Genomic DNA, 18,691 nt, shown 5'->3' on the forward strand with positions numbered 1-18,691 from the left:
TCTACTAACCTGGGTCTGATTGGCACTGGTTCGAGCTGAAAAATTAATGAAGAAGGGAAAGTAGCGCTCCTTTTCCAAGTTGTTCATTAACTTGTCCTTGACATACACAGATTTCCCAGTACCTGTTGGTCCCACTAAAAGCAGTGGTCTTCACAAAGAAAGAAATAAAGCGTACAGACTAACAAACTGTAAACTAATTGCAATTATAAGTCAAAGGTTTTACTAATTTGCCCTGCTTATTATACCTCTAAAAACATTACACACCTCAAGAAGAAACTATAATGTTTTAACATGTTCATATAACCCTCTCATAATTTTAGTTTGCTCCCACCAACAAGACAAAGGGGACAAAGTGAAAGAGACATTTCTCATTCCCTCATTCTACTGGCTTTGGAGTATGTATGAACATACATGGGAGTTAAATTTGTTCTGATAGGTCTTGCAGTAGTTTAAACTTGATAAAACTTTCAGCCTTGAAATTTAATATGAGGCTGTTTTATATTTCATTCTCTTATATGATCTGACCACAGATAATGGAACTGATTTTGATAGGACTAATCAAAGAAAAAAAAAAAAAATCATTACCAAAGAAGACAGAGGGTACAAAAACTCTTTGGGCTGTCATAACAGCATCCTCAGAACAAGCATACTAAAACTGGATTATAATAAGGCTTCATAAAAAAAACCCAAAACAAACAAACAAACAAACAAAAAAAAACACAAAAAGAGACTTTAAGGCAACAAATTGCATTGGTTGTAGTAAATGTCTATTTTTAACAGGCCAAATAACTTTTGAGGGCTTGATAAAAACAATGAAGTCAATGGAAAGAATAAGAGGTATTTCTACCTATGACCAATATTTCAGAAATTTGCAACGAAGTGACGTAACTTACTTCCCATGGGTAGCGAATAGTTCTATCAAATAGGTATATCGGACTGTATCCATAGTTGGGACTATAATATCTTGAATCTTCACATTTTTATCACTGTAATTAATATTTTTAATAAATCCATTCCAATGAACCCAACATCCTTGGCCTTTCAGCTAGAAATACAGATGTAAAATAGAATGGTGTTACTTCTAGACATATGGAAGGTTTTCTCTACTACTTCACTTTTGAAAAATGAAAATAATGAATTTTAATAAATTAATTAATATTAAATTTTTCAGAAATTCATATATTTAGTTTTATCTCACTAAGAAAGTGTTAAAGTACATACATAAGCTTAGACCCCTTTTCTTAAAGATATTGTTCAGCTAAAACAAACAAACAAAACCATACAAAAACACAACAGAAGAACATATGCAAAAATTAAAAAGTGTAATTATAATCTAACATTTTTAATGGATACTATAAACAAAATTGTAATATAAGCAAACTGCCTATGGGCTCAATATCCTGCTTTCCTTCTAGACAGTCGACATTTCTTCTATATGAAACCAGATTTGAGTCCATCAGCTTAGCTTTAGCTACAGAATAACTATAATGTGGCAACATTATAAATATAACTGATGTGTACATCTTGGTGTTTTCTAAAAAAATTTGGTCAGCACATTAGCATTCAAGAAAGAAAAAGAAGTGAAAAATGCACTGTGGGATTTAATCCAACACCAATACTCTACAACATCCAACAAGCTTTGTAAAGTTAAAATATCCATCTAGGATGTTCTCCTTCCATTCAGACTGTAAGAATCTACTTCAGTCAACACAGAAGCAATCAATCATACCTCATACATGTAGTCATAGACCAAGCCTTTCTCTTCAAAGGGACACTCCCATTTTCCCACACTTGTTGGTACAGGATTTATTCCAGATTTCCCAGCCACAGTTTCCCTCAAGAAAGTATCAAAAGTTATCCTGCCGTCACCATCACAAGTTCCACCAATGGACCAGATTGTGGCAAAAGCAAAGCAACCCTGCAAGAGCAAAAAGATGAGCAACTGCCTAAAAAGTTGACATATTATGTGAACCTTGTAGAGTCTGATTAACAAACATAGTTCTGAAAAACACTGTTAAGCAGACAGGGGTTACAAGTTACCCTTGGATAGCCCTGGTCTAAAGAGATTTAGAAATCTGATTAAAGACAGAATAAAGCAAAAACTTTATTCAAGGATATAGAGAGATATATGTATCTATCTGTCCATCTAGATAACGAGAGAGAGAGAGAGAGAGATGACAAAAAAATAAAGGCCACTGACTAAAGCATTATGTCCCATGATAAAGCCCGAGCAGAGTTCAATCATGTGGTCTCAAGATTTTCTAATCACAAACCTGGATCTAGGAATTTTCTAGTTCAATTTTAAATAAATACTTCTACATTGTTTTCTTCAGTTTTTCATAAGAACAGTCCTATAAGATCAGACAGAGCATCCAACTAATACAACTCTCAGAAAACACTTCCCAAGGAAATTTCGCTCAAACAAGCCCATCAGTCTTACATGAACACATATTTTCTTTAAGGGAAACAAGACTCCTTGCTTTAGCTAATTACTTCGTTAGCGAAAAAGCACATTTAACGAAAACACTCTTTACCCCAGTTAATTGGAAAAACAGTAAAATGTTTAATCATATTTGTTACTTGCAAGACCTGCGTCCCATCTGGGCATCTCCAAAGTTTGGGGGGAAGGAGCAAGGAGGTAGCAAAATTGTTTCAATTATCTTATCCCAAACTAAAGTTGTTTTGATTAGTCCATTTAGTTTTGAAGACTGGCATATGCAGAAACAGATATACATTTTTCTACAGGTTAAAAAAACCAACCATAATCCATGCACGGATATTTCTGTTGGTGGGATCTTCTTGCACAGTTTGACAAATCAACATTTCAAAAAGTCGCGTAAGAGCTACTACAACATTGGTATTGCTTGTAGGTACCAGCTCCTATGAGATACAAAAGGATAAGTATTATACTTTATGTGTTCAGTTAGTTTATCTTTTGGAGTTAAAATACTAAAATAATTAGATAATTAGATAATTCTGAACAAATATTTGAAGGCAAGGTTTACACTGACTTTTATCAAAGGATCATTTGCCCTCCTCTGTCCTTGAAACATCAAGATATTTAGCTTGTTAACCATGTTCACAGCTACCATGTGGCCACTAAAGTCATAAATCCTAAAACAAAAAAAACCCCACGGAAGTAACTACAGCAATACATGAGCAAATGCCTAAGCACTATATCACACAGATTTTGCAAGGAACTACACGTGTGTTTCACCTAACACTTAAAAAAGTGCTTCCCTATTCAACATAACATCTTTAAAGAAAAAAATAATGTACAAAATTATCTTGGGAAGACTTCTCAATCAGTGTTTTAAATACTTACTTTACTTTTGAAAAGAACAAGGTGAAAACTATGATCAACTCACAATACAAGTCTTACTTAACATTCTCATTTTAACTTTCCAAATTAGACCCAAGAGTTGCCCTTCTCAAAACAACAGGAGGCTGCTGCATATTCATTCTAATTGTCCTTGTCACGAGAGAATATTCCCTCCCTACCAAGGGTAACAGAATAGAAATGGCCACCTAGCTACTGCAGGAAAAAAAAATGGCAAAAAATACCTTGCACTGTTTCTGACGGAATCCTAATGCTGGTGGTATTAACCAATCAAAAAGTCCCTGCAGAAGATCTTGATGTCCCTTTAAGTTAAGAGGTTCAGGCAGTTTACTCAACCAAGAGATAACAAGTGGCCTCCAGCCGAGTTGAGAAGGTTCCAAATAAATCATACCACAACGACTGACTGTAGCAGGCTAAGGAAAAATTGTAAACTCATTTTATTACACATTTAATATAGTGAACTTTGTTTTATATTTTCATTAAATACAAAACTTACTGATGCCTGGGAAAGATCCATTGTTTCAAAAATAAGATTCATCTGAAGGGACATTTGGATGATTTCTCCACTCATCAAACAAAGCTTTAATAATAACAAAAAAAAATATTCACAAGCAAGATTAGAAAAAATAAATTAGTTGTAAATTATGCATCCTATCACAGGAGATTTCTATATGAAAATCAGCAAAACCGAGTATAACCAAAGGCAAGGTCAACCACATAAAATGTTTAATCACTTGGAGCAATAATTTTTTTTTTCAAGCTTTAGCTAAATTCTTCACTTAAACCACAGTACTCCACATTATCCTACCAGTAGGTTCATTACAGGTAACTATCAATCTTGCATATGACAGGAAATCTTGCAAAAAGACAGCAAGCAGAAAAAAGGAACGCTATCTGCTGCTATTGTTGTTTATATTGAAGCATACCGGCTGGAGACCCACCATTCCTACTTACTAAAATAAAAGTCCAGTTTGAGTATTTTGACACACTATCACCCAGAACTTAAACTTAAAATGTCATCTCTAATTTTTAGATTCATTTTGAGACTCCTAAGGCTCATTTTCATAAGTGCTGTAAGGTTACAACATTGACTTCAGAAGTCATTAATTTTGAAAATACAACCCTTTGTGTCTCAGGATTGCCTTTAAATGTAAGTGCCTAAGTTTGTGCAAGTTTTGAAACCATGGGATTTACATTAAATATAATTAAATGTAATATTTTAAATTTAAATTTCATTTTTTTATGTTATAAACTTACAATATGGCATTAAGGAAATATATATTTAATGTCTTACAGCAATTAGTTGATTCTGTGATTATGATTCCATTAAAGTCAAAAAAACAAAACCAAAACAAACAACCAAAAAAAGCTTACAACTTGTTACCAAAGCCACTTTGCACTTACTCTTTTCAAATGCCAGGCACTACTGTTTGCATTAGTGGTTTAATATGTAGAAGAATATTTTCAAAATGTCACATTATTTTATTTAGGCATTTATTTCCACTGACTGATACCTTTTTGTTGTCATCCAGAACTGTGTTCATGCTTTCTATCCACAGAGTGTCGATTGGGCCATCAAAGATAACCCATTTGCGTTCAGGAGTCTCAGATAATGCAAATTCTCTGAAAGTATTAGCAATTATACCATCTGTCCACTAGAGGGGGAGAACGTAGGAATGAAAAGTAAGACAGTACACATAGCTCAATTTAAACTGCAAGTAGCAGAAAAACCTTCCATTTCCTCTTCATTATTCCTCTCTTTTATTCTTCTCTTGTTCTGCAGAGAGCAGAACATAACTTTCATTTTCACTGAGGGTCATGCAACATCAGCAAATTTTCAAGTAGTATTTTTTTCACTTTAAAAAATATTGTAACAAACAGCAACTCAGTTTACAGAAACTTAGAAGTGTTTCTGCTCTATCTTGCATCTGTTTCTCCCCAGAGTCACCCTAAGTTTCACTATTTCATATTCACTTTTTCATACATTTTTTTCTCCAAACCTACGTTTCACACTTAGGGACCCATGAGTCCGTAAGTTCTTCTAGATAGTTTTTGCATTACTTTGATTATATTGGTTAGGAACAGAGAGAGAAATGAATACCGTTAAATGTGGTATGATTTCCTAGCATAGATGCAACTATATTAGGACAATGACCCTCAGAATGTTATTGTGGTTTTTTTGCATATTTAAGTCTACATAAGTGCATACACACTTGGTACTGTATTTTTTTTAATACACTGATTTAAAACAATCCATAAAAGTACTGGTTAAAATAAAACTTATTATTGTGTTCTCATCTGTGTTTAAAATCATAAAATCATAAAATTATGATTTCAATGGTTTACTATCCAGAATAATGGAGATCTGACATATACAGGAAAAGGAAAAAAAAAAAAAAAAAGCAAGCACTAGAAATACTACAAAGCAGAAAAAACACACAGGATTATTAGCTTCTAGTCTTGAACCCACACTGGTATGTTTGCTTCTTTTTCTTAAAACCACACCAGTAATTTCATTTATAGCACAGCCCTATAAACACTGTCTGGAGTCCAGGGAAAAGATGAAGAAATGCTGTCTGGAATTGGGACTTAAAAAACAGAAGCAGGAGCCTTGTAAACTGCTTTTCCTGCCCCCTGAAAATAACTGGGAATGACACCATGAGTCAACCTGAAGTTAGAATATACTTACACAAGTGCACCCATACAAACCCCATGAAAACAGCAGGTGAGAGAGGAAGAAACAGATAAAGGTGGGCAATTATACACTATTTTAAAAACACATTACCTCATGGGATACCATATCAAACTGCCCAAAAAGCTGACCCATAGTGATTGATTTTGGATTTACAGTTCTAAAAATTACTTTTTCTTCTTCACCATAACCACGCTCTTTCATAAGAGACAGTGTTTCTGCCAACACATGTAGAACTTTGGTCTTCCCAGAAAAAGATTCCCCTACCAGCATAAAGCTGTTAGATGGAAAAAAAAAAAAAAAAAAAAAAAAAAGCTATTAATAAATTCATCTTGCAATTTAGACTCTTACAGACCACATGAAGGCCAACGGCATTGTTCATATGCTTAAAGCTAATTTCCACCTAATTTTCAAAAAGCAGAGCAAGTAAATCTGGTCGGTATATACAAAACTTCATTTAGGCAAAACCAGTTTATTTGCACATCCAAATCTGCACAGCCACTGTACACAAGTTGTCTTCTAAAACACAGATTTACCACCACACTAGTTAATTTATTTGCTGAATCAAAGATTACTTTCTAGTTTCTTTTCAGTCTAGACAGAGTTTATAACAAAGTTCCGGAAGAATACAAACAGTAAGCACGTGTATTATAGCCCCCCCCCCCCCCCCCAATAATAATAATAATAATAATAATAATTTAAAAATCATGGAACTATCTTCACCCACATTTCAAAATATCTTTTTTAATCACCCAGCAGGATACAACTATAACAATGACACACTGAAAAGACTAATTAATGAGCTGATTATTAATAATCATATGGCTAATGTCATATTAAATATATTTTCTCCACACTGTTGCTATTCACTAATAAAAGCTAGGAATAAAATGGCAGAGATATTATAACTAATATTTTAATATAGACAAACTTTTGCAGTCATAAGTCTTCACCATACTGATAGCTGCACCTAAAATCATTACACAGGTGAGGCTACTTCTGCTATCAAGAATAGTACAATTCACCAGACATGCATTCACAGGAATTTTTGTACATGTAAAAGCATTATTGGTGATTGACTATTGAAATACAAACAGAAACATTTTGCTACCCTTAAGACATTTTATACTTGATATAAATAACCACTATGGTATAAGCCAAAATTACAACAAATACTGCTTGTGAAACAGTAATGAGAATCTTACCCATGTCTAACAATCATCATTTCATATGTCTGTATCATTTTCTCTATAAAAGCTTTTACAGGTTGGACATTATGTCGAACGCAACATTCACTGGCACATTCCAGAAAATCCTAAAAACAAAATAGATCGTAATTTTATCATTGCTACAATTTAAATTGCTGCCTTGGACTACAGTAGAACAGTTTATGCAATACTATTAATCAGAACATAGCAAACATCCCTGGGGAAAAAAAAAAAATCACTTCTGTACTTCATATGCTAGAATAGGAGTTAACTACAATTTTTATCTTGAGAAGGCATATCACCATCAGGAAACCAGCAGTGTGCTTTGGAACATTATGCTTTTAACAAGACTCTAGTATTTACTGGAAGTCTTTAAAAAGTTAATCTACTTTGTCTTTTCCAACATGCTCCTCTTTTTCCCAACTATCCTCCTACAAAGGAGCTATGCTTTAATTGTTGCTATAAACAAAAGAAAATAAAAACACAAAGCTTAATCTCACTTAATTATGTCCAAAAATTAGGAAAGGAAATCAGCAAAAGACTCTAAAATTTGATAAAATCACAGATCAATTTCCAATCTGTAGGATGCCTTACACAACCCTTCTGGATGCAAGGGAACTCAGTTGTGGATTATACTCAGAACAGATACAAGAATTTTCTTTGGTACTAAGTTTCATTGCAAACATTCAGCAACTTTCCTTATCTTGCAATAGCTCACAAATTACTGTATTAATTACACTTAGTTATAAAAAAAACACCACAAAACAACCCACAATGATTATGACCAAGGAAAAATTACAAGTGTACTTACATTGTAGTCTGCATCAGGAAGCTTGATTCCAGGAAATAAATCACTAGTTATACCCATGAACAGAGGTATATCATGTGACAAAAATTTGGGCTCATTCACATCCTTAATTGATCTAAGAAGCTAGAGGAAACAAATATACATTCTACTCTTCTTATTAAAAACACTGAATAAACTGTTCAGCAATTAAAATAATCTAATAAGTAATAAAGATTAATTAATTAAATGGTGCCTTTGATAAGTAGTTAAGCACAACAGTGCAATCATCAGCATAGCACTGGAAAGCACAGCATGTATTTTATTATCTTCATTTCACAAACTAAGAAACATGGATCAGGGATGTGACAAGACATGGTGGAACTACGTTCAGAACTCAGAATTACGTGCATCTGTAAAATTCCTTAAGAATTACTCCCTCAGGAACTCACCAATATATCTTCATCTTCCATAGGAAATTTCAATTTTAGATTCCCAGCAGCCACCAACACAGCTTTAACTGCTCGCATACCATAGTCATAGTGATACTGAGAGGAAAGTTGTTCTGAACAAAGCCTGTAGGTCATTACTATCTTCACTGACAGTGACTTAGCATTCAAAAATCCATATGAATAGAGCGAAATTTCTGCTATCAGAGCATAGTTAGGAACCATCATGGCTACTGTTCGGAAAAGAACCTGAAATACATACCCAAAGAAATATCTTTAAGTAATTAGTTGAGGAATGGAAAGTAACTCAGAACCTCTGCAGGTGATGGATCAGTATTCATCCCATCACAGCATTTCTAACTGAAAACAGTAACAACATTTTAAATGAAGTACTGCTTAGTATGATTAGGTAAGCTGTGGATCATTTAAAACAGTTACACTGGTAAGCAGTGGCCTGCAGAACGCTTGGCAGGCAATGAAACAGAAGAATTATCATTGTTTGCAGCTTATGACTCACTAGGAAGCTAATGTAAGCAAGCTGCCATCAAGATCCATCTCAATGTACAATCCAGTGCAGAAAAGACACTTTCTCTCCCAGCTCTTTTCCCTCACCACTGTCTCAAGAATGCAGTTTGTCCCTTACACTGACACATCCAACACAGCAGTAAACCAAGGAAGGTGTTGTACATGGCAGTTGAGAGAATGCACTTCCTTTCTTTAAGTAATAGCTCTGTGCCATGTTGAGTCTTAAGGAATAGATGCTGTTCCAAACAGCTCCAGATTACTTTGCTAAAGCCAAGCCTCCTCAATGAAATAGCTAATCTAGTCAAAACAACCATTTCAAAGATTTTATTTCATCAGGTAATCTAAGCAAATTCATTACATGTATTAAGCATAGTTTGCCAACACCTCTTTTAAATAAGACTACAATGAATGTAATGTAAAAATGCTTTCTTAAAGCATTCTTGCAAACTATCACTCCACCTTAAAAAAGTTAGCATCCAAATCTTATCATCTACCCACAACCTGACACTTGCCAGTTTACTTGCTACAGTATTACAGCCTTTGCCCTGGAAAAATAATCATGAAAAACTCTAATAGACACAATAAAAAAATATTTCAAATTCCTTCAAAATGAACAAAGTACTTAGGAGGAAAAAAAAAAAAAAGAAAAAAGAGGCTTAGTATGTGTAAATTGTATAACATGTATATGTTTATACTCCAGGTGGTACAGTCTGAATTAAAACCAGCAATACACATGTCCCTCAATTTTTTTAAAAAATTCATTCTTAAGCAGAAGCTTGTATTTTATTATTTTACCTTCAGATTATCTGGAAGTTCAGAACGTCCTGCATAACCTGGATTCATAGTAATAGCTACAAAACAGTTGCGGTTAAGTTTCAGTTCAGTTCCTTCAAAAATAAATGTTTCTAGCTTTATCTGTATGGCTCTCTGGATGCAAAGGATCTGCTGTGCCACAACAGACAGTACTTCCAGTTCAATGCGATTGAATTCATCAAAACATGCCCATGCACCTGATGAAGCCAAACCCTTGAAAAACTGCAAATAAAGAAAGATAGCAATAATATCGCTAACAGAATCTCAGAACATCTAAAAGAAACTAAGAGTATCATGCTGAAACTTTAATTACATGAAAGATACAATTATGATAATAATATCTAAGCCTGTTTAGAGCAAAGATCAGTGATGTACTGAAGAACAAAGTCTTCTCTTGGTTCTAAAGAAAGCTAAATCAGAAGATCCTGATCCTGTGGACTCTTGTTTCTTTCATCTTTTAATTAGCAACTTAATAGGATTTCGTAAACCACAGAAAATTAAACCTAAGTAGAGACCAGTATATAGTGTCCAAGGGTAGCAGACCACAGGTGCCACATTTATTTCTCTCTGCAAATTAGGGACCCCAAAATTTTCATCCGAAAAAATAAAATACAAAATACGTTTATTTTCTATTTACCTTTCCCATTGCCAGATAATCAAGGCCATCAGAGCAGTTGAAGACAACACACTGAACAGCAAGAGCTTTAGCTAAATCTTTGGTGGTCTCTGTTTTACCTGTCCCTGCTGGACCCTCTGGGGCACCACCGAGGTTTAAATAAAAGGCTCCAATCTAAGAAACAGAAATAGTTTATGGAAATTATTAGTACTTCATTCATATGAAATTATTCTGAATGAAAATGCTAAATTAAATTGCACTAAATATTTTCATACAGTCATATCTGACATAAAGAGTATGGTTATACTAATTAAAAAATAATCTGAAATTTACTTACAGCTTGGAAATATATACAAGGGAATTGAATTTTGACCCTAGAAGAGTTTAGTTTTATTATCATTGTGACCATAATTAGTTACTCAAACTTTATTGGACTCAATTTTTCAGTCCTTGCTTAGATACATCTTTCAAATTAAACTCGATGCAATTACTTGGTTGCTACTCTTTTCTATTCCTGTTTCTCCTTTAATATACTTTTTTTCCTCTTTTCTTTTTCTTTCCCACACTGTCCCCCTTTGTTGCATGTGTATTCCATTTACCATTCCATATTCTCTCCCATATTCCATGGAAGTAGGAGGAAAATCTGACAGAAAAAAATAAAGTTGCAGACTCAACAAAAACTCAGATGTGTTTGGCTTCTGATCCACAGTTACAGGGACACATCTATATTGACAAGCTCTGGGAATACTGTATTAAGACCTTGGTGGGCAAAGGATGAGACTTCCATTTGCCAGAATGTCAGGCTTTCAACTGCTTTGTTCCAGGATTCAAGGTCTGTCAGCCTAAAATGAAACAAACTACCAGCTGCATTGCCCTCTCACAGCAATGTACCTTGAAGTTTTGACAAACTTACCAAGCATCAGCTACAAGCATACCATAAAAATTGAAGCTACAGAGGGCAAAAAAATATCTTCAGATGCATCAGTCAGGTCTTTTCAGACCTTTTCTTTCCTAAACCCTACAGAGTTGGTGATTAGGTCTCCACAGCATGAAAATTACCATCTTACAACAGGAGGAGGCTGGGTGCCTAGTAAAACTTGAAACTCCAGACAAATAAACTACAGTAAATGATAGTCAGAAAAGCCATATCTGAGATGACTTTGGTAACTTTCAGTTGCCAGGTTAGTTGAGGATAGACCAGCACAATAATAAAAATGTCTAACAAGAGCAGGGATACTAAAATGTGGCCAAACTATTGTACTAGCCTTAGGAACAATATGATCACAAGTGGGTCCTTCTCTACTTTATTTAGCAACCACAGAACATCAGAAAAGGATTTTGTGTTCTCGTAATCTAGACAGCAATAAAAATATTGGGCATTTTTTCTGTTTGTATTTCAACAAACACATCCACAGCAGAACAATCCACTAACGTTTCAGTCACGTTGGTGGGCTGTCCAGATTTGTTGTTACAAGTCAGTTTCACGTTCAATATTCTATAGAAATTACAATCTTTGAAAACTGCATTTTAACAGAAATACCAGAGTCTGACAGCAACTGCAAGCCCTAAAAATATGTCTGTAATGAACAGTGTGAGAAATACTATACTACAGTAAATACGGTATTTAGTAGCACTAGTGGAAGATCATACCAAGGTGCGGTAACACCTGTCTGTAAGAGGAGTAATGACAAGGCGTGGTGAGTTTCCAAGGTATTCATAGGCATATTTTACATTGCAATTAATAATGCAGACACGAACGTTCTCAAATTCCCAATAATATCGTAGTTGTGCAAGCCACTGAAAATCTGTTTCACTCTGCACGCCTGATAAACACAGAATTGAAAGCAATCATAAGAGACATTTTAGGTAACTGGATTTTCTATTAGGTTTAAATTTAAAACAGCTTTGAAATTACTAATGGTGATGCTTACATCCAAATACTCATATAGATATCTTAGTACTGTTGTGGTTTAGGCAGCAAAATCAGATTGGTTAACTATTTTTAATTAACTATGTATTAAGACACATGTGAAGAAAAATGTTTTAAAAGATAATTACCATTTTCAATCATTTCCATGAGGATGTCTCTAGCATGAACATCAATAGTAACCAAGGCACCCAGTGTAGTCCTTGTTTGCTTTGACAGTTTTCCTCTTACCAGCTCTACAATATCATTGAGTTGAAGCTGAAGCGTATCATAATAATCCTTTAAGCCCTAGGAGAAAAAGGGTAATTATGAAGCTGATTATATGACAGTTTCAAGTGTTCCAGACTTCTTCATGTTGACTAAATATCTTAATGGAGATTGCTTATTAAGCTATTCTTCTACATTGTCATGTTTTTGCATCAACTTCTCTCTCATTTACAGTTATTCATTTTTGTTGCAAAGCTACATTTTAATCTATGCTTGCTCTAAACAAGAATATTCAAGTACCTGAATAAAAGGTATAAATCACTGTACATAAACTCATGTATATCAAATGCATATGCTGACCCTTTTTCAAATTTTATTTTTATTGTAGAAAAATATTTAAGTGAAATACATTAGCTGAAATGAAAAAATAATAAAGATTTTTAAAAAAGATTATGCATTACAAAGTACCTGTGGTCCGCTGCAAAGAACTTCATGTACCTCACTTGTCCAGAACATTTGAGACACACACAATACTACTTGTCCAGGCCACTCCAGAACCCATCTTTTTCTCTCAGTCTCTAGATACGCCTGAAGGGTTAAATACAGTATACAAATACAGTGCCAGTGCCTACATATCATAATGTAATACAGAAGCATATAATGTGATCCTATTTCTATTCTTTGCTAAAAAATATTATTTTCCTATTTTCAAAGCCCAAACAAACTTTTAAATGCTCTTTTCCCCTTAGATTTGCAATTTGTTATCAAATAATTTTAAAGATTTTTGCAATTATCTTTCCATGTTATGTAAATATTCACAACTTGCTAACCTTATACAAAGAAACATTTCCTGGTTAATGACTTTCTATTAGGAGGGAGCAAACTTATTACAAGTGCTGTATTTCTAACTTGTAATTAAATAAAAAACCAGAATAATTTATTTACATCGGGTGAGATATCCTATAAACACAGTATTGCTGCCAAGCTTTTAAAAGAATTTATATTCAGTGTTACAGGAAAACGACTTGATTCTTATTCAAACTAAACTCTTACTTATCTCACTGGCCTATAAATACAAATCATGTTAAGTTGGTCCTGGCCCCATAATTTCATCAACTCCTGTGTTCAGGAAGAATTTTAGGAAGCCAAGAGACAGCCTTAAAATAAAGAAAGGTCTATTTGTGCCACAATTATTAAAATATTACAAAATCCGTACCATTCTTGATCTAGCAATAACATCACGTATACTCTTCAGCATAGTATCTTCTACTTGAATTAACCACTTCTCCACTGCACCTCGAGCTTCAGAAGTAGAAATGGTTGAAATCAGTTCTACACGTTCGCCTTCAGAACTATACATTGCTTTAATATCCAAATTGGGAAGGAAGTGTAGCTTAGCAATGCCTTCAAAACACTTCTTCAAGTGAGGCTGGACTCTGAGAGGATCCTTAGTCTCTGACAGGATCTCCAACATTTCATCATTGGACAAGAAAAAGAAGCTAAAAAAAAAGTTAAGAAAAAAGAAAAAAGGCAAATGTATTATCAAGCAACTTCAAAAGCTGACCTTATTCACAACAAAATAAACATTTAGAATACTGGTTTTCTAAATAGCCAAAACTCATCATACCGGGGAAAGAAGAGACGTTTTTTCTCAAGATAAGCATTAAGCCCTTTCATGATTTTGTCAAGAAGCTCATTACAGTTCTGAAGCTTTTCCAATAACCCTATCAAGGAAGTAGCAACAAGAACCTGTAACAACACACACATGCAAACTGTAAGTTATAAATAAGATACTTCAAACAGTAGAAGTTATTTGAATAATGTACGACATGGCTTTGTTCCTAGAAAGCCTAGGCAACTGATGTACTAGTTCGTTGTATATATTCTGAAAACAAAAGCATTTCCAAAAAAAAAAAAAAAAAAAGAAAGAGAGAAGCTACTGTTTCATTTTAGTAGTGTATACTTCCCTTACCTTTGGGTCTTTGGCACAATACTTCATAATATCTCTCCAGCATCTATCCACAGTCTGAAAGAGTCGCCCCTCTTCTGGCATCTGTTGCATAATATCCTCAGAAGAAAAAATGGGTTCCAAATAAAGCCACTGTGCTTGCACTTTCAGCCATTCATCAATAATCTCCTGAATTTGAATTAAGTGATTTTCCCATTCCTTAATAAATATTTAAAGAATGTTACCTTAATATTTCCAAACTAATAACTTTAGAGAGAATAAATACAGGAAAGGTAGACACTGTGGTACTCTAGATCCCAAGGAGAAAATAAAAATGTCTAGCAGTAAACAAAACAAAACAAAAATATTTAGAAGTATTTATGTTCTTCTCTGTATACAGATGGCCAAAGTATCAGTAAGTTTAACTCACCTGGAAATTAATTTTCCAAAATGCAGTTATCACTTTAGTGCTATGGTCTTTTAACAACCTAATGGTTAATTAATACCCAGGAGGCTACCAGTGGCAAATTCTGTTTCATCTCCCCACAGCAAGGAGCTCTTGGTTTGCAGCCTAATTACAGCAGAGGCACAAGAACACCAGAAAGGCCACACTACATCACAGGAGAGATGCAGCCAGCCCAGTATCCTGTTCCTAAAGTGGACAATAGCAGATACCTCTGGAAGAGGCTGAGAGGCTGCCTGTAAAGGGTAAATAACACCTATGTTCACTGAGCCTGCACGAACATGAAAATTTCCTACATAAACCAACGAAGAACTAGGGAGGGTAACTGCAAAGCAATTTCGCTAGCTTCTCTCCTGTCAATAGTCATGGTATTAGCACCACAAAGACTACCCAAGCCCTGAAAATACAAAAGCAGGTGTAAAGCAATCCCATCATTGTTCTGAGGCCTGATTAAAAAAACCTCCCAGCCCTCAAGAAGTTTCCTTGCCCAGATGAAAACACTATAGTTCAAAATTTGAGTCCACAACTCAAGGATTAAGTCACTAAATGTTCTTATTAACAATAATAAAAACATAATTTCCAGTTATTAAGAAGCAAGGTTAAAGACACTGACAGAAATAGTAGTTTTGCAAAATATGTGAAAAAACAATCACATTCTTTTGGTTGCACTTGAATCTGAATGAAAGAGGGAATTCCAACACAGAAATAATGTAAATAGGACTTATATGAACTCAGAAGAATCTTGCTGAAAAATCAATGAAAGCATTTCATTAATAAGTCAAACAATAAAGCTGTAATACAATTGGCATACTCTTACATTATAGTCATCCTGCAAATAAAACCAGCAAAAAAAAAAAAAAAAAAAAAAAGAATAAAAGAGTATTCATCGTACCCTGATTTCTTTATCAAATGGTTTAATGAAAGGTGATCCTCTCATTGTCTGAGTTTTCATAATCTGATCATCGAGAACAGCTTGAATCTCATCCACTGCAGACAGAATATGAATACCAGTCTCACGGTACACACTTGTATTGAAGGAAATTGAACCCCAGGTTTCCAGCATGGCATGCATTGATTTCTCTAAGGAAAATTCCTACAGTTTAAGAAAATAGTTTATTTTAGTCACTGCATTATTTTTTTCCAGCTCATTAATTCAATATATAAACTTATCTAGCTGAATAACCTATTTTGCTCTAACAGCATAAACTAACTTCCTGTTATTATTTTTTTTAGTATATCATTTTCTAGTGCACAGAAAGTAGTATGCTCAGGAAATACTAAAAATGTAACATGAGATACAAATGTTTACACACTCACTGTTATCATCTAATGGTCCAAAGTCTCACCAAATCTCTTTTGTCACGTAAGGGCAAAGACAAAAAAATTCTAGTAAGCCATAAAAGCCATCACTAAGATACCTGATATTGTATTTGTCACTATTAAAACTCTATGCTTACCTTGCTTGCACCTACACTTATAGCTTCAAACTCTTCCAAATAAGGGGCTAGATTCTGCTTTAAAACTTTTCTCAGGGTAGTTCCAGAGTCTGGTGTTAAATCATATCCTACTATATTTGACATCTGCTGCCAATGACGAGTTCTCATGCCAGGGTTACAAAAGATAGTCACGGTGGGAATGTTCTCCTAATTGAGGAAAAACATTTATAAGGTAAAAATTATGATGTGCATGATTTCTTAACTTTTTAATAATCTTTGATGTTGTCCTGGTTTCAGCTGGGATAGAGCTGATTGTCTTCCTAGTGGCTGGTACAGTGCTATGTTTTGAGTTCAGTATGAGAAGAATGTTGATAACACATTGATGTTTGCAGTTGTTGCTAAGCAGTGTTTGTATACCAAGTCAAGGATTTTTCAGCTTCTCATGCCCAGCCAGCAAGAAGGCTGGAGGGGCACAAGACATTGGCACAGGACACAGACAGGGCAGCTGACCCAAAGTGGCCAACGGGGTATTCCATACTGTGTGATGTCCCATCCAGTATAGAAACTGGGGGGAGTGGGGGTGGGGAAAATCGCCGCTCAGGAACTAACTGGGTGTCAATCGGCGGGTGGTGAGCAATTGCACTGCGCATCATTTGTATATTCCAATCCTTTTGTCATTACTACTGTCACTTTATTAGTGTTATCATTATTAGTTTTTTCTTTTTATATTCTATTAAACTGTTCTTATCTCAACCTGTGAGTTTTATTTCTTTTCTCGATTTTCTCACCCATCCCACTGGGTGGGGTGGAGTGAGTGAGCGGCTGTGTGGTGCTTAGTTGCTGGCTGGGGTTAAACCACGACAGATGTGCACTTAAAATTCTGCTGCAGTAGCTGATGACGTGAAAATCTTTTCTGAAAAGTGCAGATGGATCCATTCAATTATCCATTCAATTTCTAAATAATTGTAGTAAACTACTGAAGAAGAAATATAAAACTATTAAGGACAGTCTTAGCAGAAAAGAGAAAAGGAACAATTTTTCAGCTATGTTCTATTAAATTGGGCTTCCATTAACATAACATATAGTCCCATTTCAAAATTCCCAACTACATCCTTAAATGTTTCTCTGCATCAAAAAATTACTTTTCTCCTGTATGTGTCCACTCTTTAACAATTCACAGTCCTAAAACTACAAAGATATCCAAAATCCAATTTTATTAAAATCAATGGGACAGTACAATCTGGAAATGGTGATTCAGAGCGCTCTCTCTCTCTGTAATAATAGGAATCTCTGACATTGCATCATCTACCTATACAGACTGCTGAATTTCCCATTTGTCCCTCAGCATCAGTTATTAATATCCCTCACCTTTTCTTACCTTAAAGTCTTTAATCTGCTCCAGAACTGAAGAACACATTGAAAGAGTTGGATTTGCCTTTGTTTCTTCTTCTGTCTTCTCTTCTGCAGTTCTGTGTTGTGATGTCTTTTTCCACTCCTGTTGAATTTTCTTCTGCTTTTGTTGGAAGACTCTTGACACTTTGTATATCTCTCTCAAAAACTCGTCAACCTCAGCCTCCATGCTTTCCCCGTTTAGCTCCAAAAAGGTACCATCCATCCATCTGAGGAAACCACAAAGTTAGAAAACAGAATAACAAACATAGTCCACAAATAATTAACACTTTGTTTTGCAACACAAGCAAGATGTAGATTAATAGTTATTTAAATTAGAACAAACCTCATTCCCAATTATTGTCATTCTATGCAAAACACTAATGCACAACTAAAGGTGGCTTGATCACACTCTTCTGTGTATTTGTGTAATTCTCCCAAATCAGTCATGTACTGAAACCAAGTAACTGCATGGATTCAGAAATTTAAGTTAAGCTCTGGATAGAGATCAACATATGACATCAAAATATACTAGGCCTTTGTATTTTCAAAAAAATCCATACTTTCTAGCCATATCATGTAACTTCCAAAGAGTGCAGGAACTGGTACACAATCTCACCTAATTTAGACTCAGACATACTACAGTTTTTGTGGTAGAATCTAGCCACCAGATAGCAATGTAATAATTTGAGCACAGCTACATAGTATTTTGGACACCTGTTAGGTTAAAAATGTTTTTCATTACATACAGGTTGTGAGCTTTCCAGCTGAACTTCTTCCTTTTCTGCTATACAAAATGGCTTACAACTAACCAAATTTTTTCTTCCTAATACATTTCTTTCACAGAGTTTGTCTTATTATAGGCTTCACCAGCATAACCAATACAGTTAGAAC

General features: G+C 34.6%; 1 protein-coding gene across 1 annotated transcript in view; it reads right to left on the bottom strand.

The window, feature by feature from the left end:
- The window catches only part of DNAH12 (dynein axonemal heavy chain 12), a 74,973-nt gene that overhangs the window by 36,132 nt on the left and 20,150 nt on the right, over positions 1–18,691 (bottom strand). Inside the window, exons 17-38 of the mRNA XM_049826238.1 lie at positions 17,787–18,027; positions 16,430–16,615; positions 15,865–16,065; positions 14,534–14,728; positions 14,189–14,310; positions 13,778–14,060; positions 13,030–13,149; positions 12,486–12,642; positions 12,078–12,250; positions 10,449–10,601; positions 9,794–10,033; positions 8,477–8,722; positions 8,052–8,171; positions 7,238–7,347; positions 6,126–6,309; positions 4,855–4,995; positions 3,837–3,920; positions 3,565–3,753; positions 2,761–2,880; positions 1,730–1,918; positions 894–1,045; positions 10–148 (exon numbers count right to left, since the gene is read on the bottom strand). Coding sequence (XP_049682195.1) covers positions 10–148; positions 894–1,045; positions 1,730–1,918; positions 2,761–2,880; positions 3,565–3,753; positions 3,837–3,920; positions 4,855–4,995; positions 6,126–6,309; positions 7,238–7,347; positions 8,052–8,171; positions 8,477–8,722; positions 9,794–10,033; positions 10,449–10,601; positions 12,078–12,250; positions 12,486–12,642; positions 13,030–13,149; positions 13,778–14,060; positions 14,189–14,310; positions 14,534–14,728; positions 15,865–16,065; positions 16,430–16,615; positions 17,787–18,027 — 3,745 coding nt within the window. The remainder of the gene's footprint in view (positions 1–9; positions 149–893; positions 1,046–1,729; positions 1,919–2,760; positions 2,881–3,564; positions 3,754–3,836; positions 3,921–4,854; positions 4,996–6,125; positions 6,310–7,237; positions 7,348–8,051; positions 8,172–8,476; positions 8,723–9,793; positions 10,034–10,448; positions 10,602–12,077; positions 12,251–12,485; positions 12,643–13,029; positions 13,150–13,777; positions 14,061–14,188; positions 14,311–14,533; positions 14,729–15,864; positions 16,066–16,429; positions 16,616–17,786; positions 18,028–18,691) is intronic.

Source organism: Accipiter gentilis, chromosome 23 (assembly GCF_929443795.1).
Source record: "Accipiter gentilis chromosome 23, bAccGen1.1, whole genome shotgun sequence".
Classification (NCBI taxonomy): Eukaryota; Metazoa; Chordata; class Aves; order Accipitriformes; family Accipitridae; genus Astur; species Astur gentilis.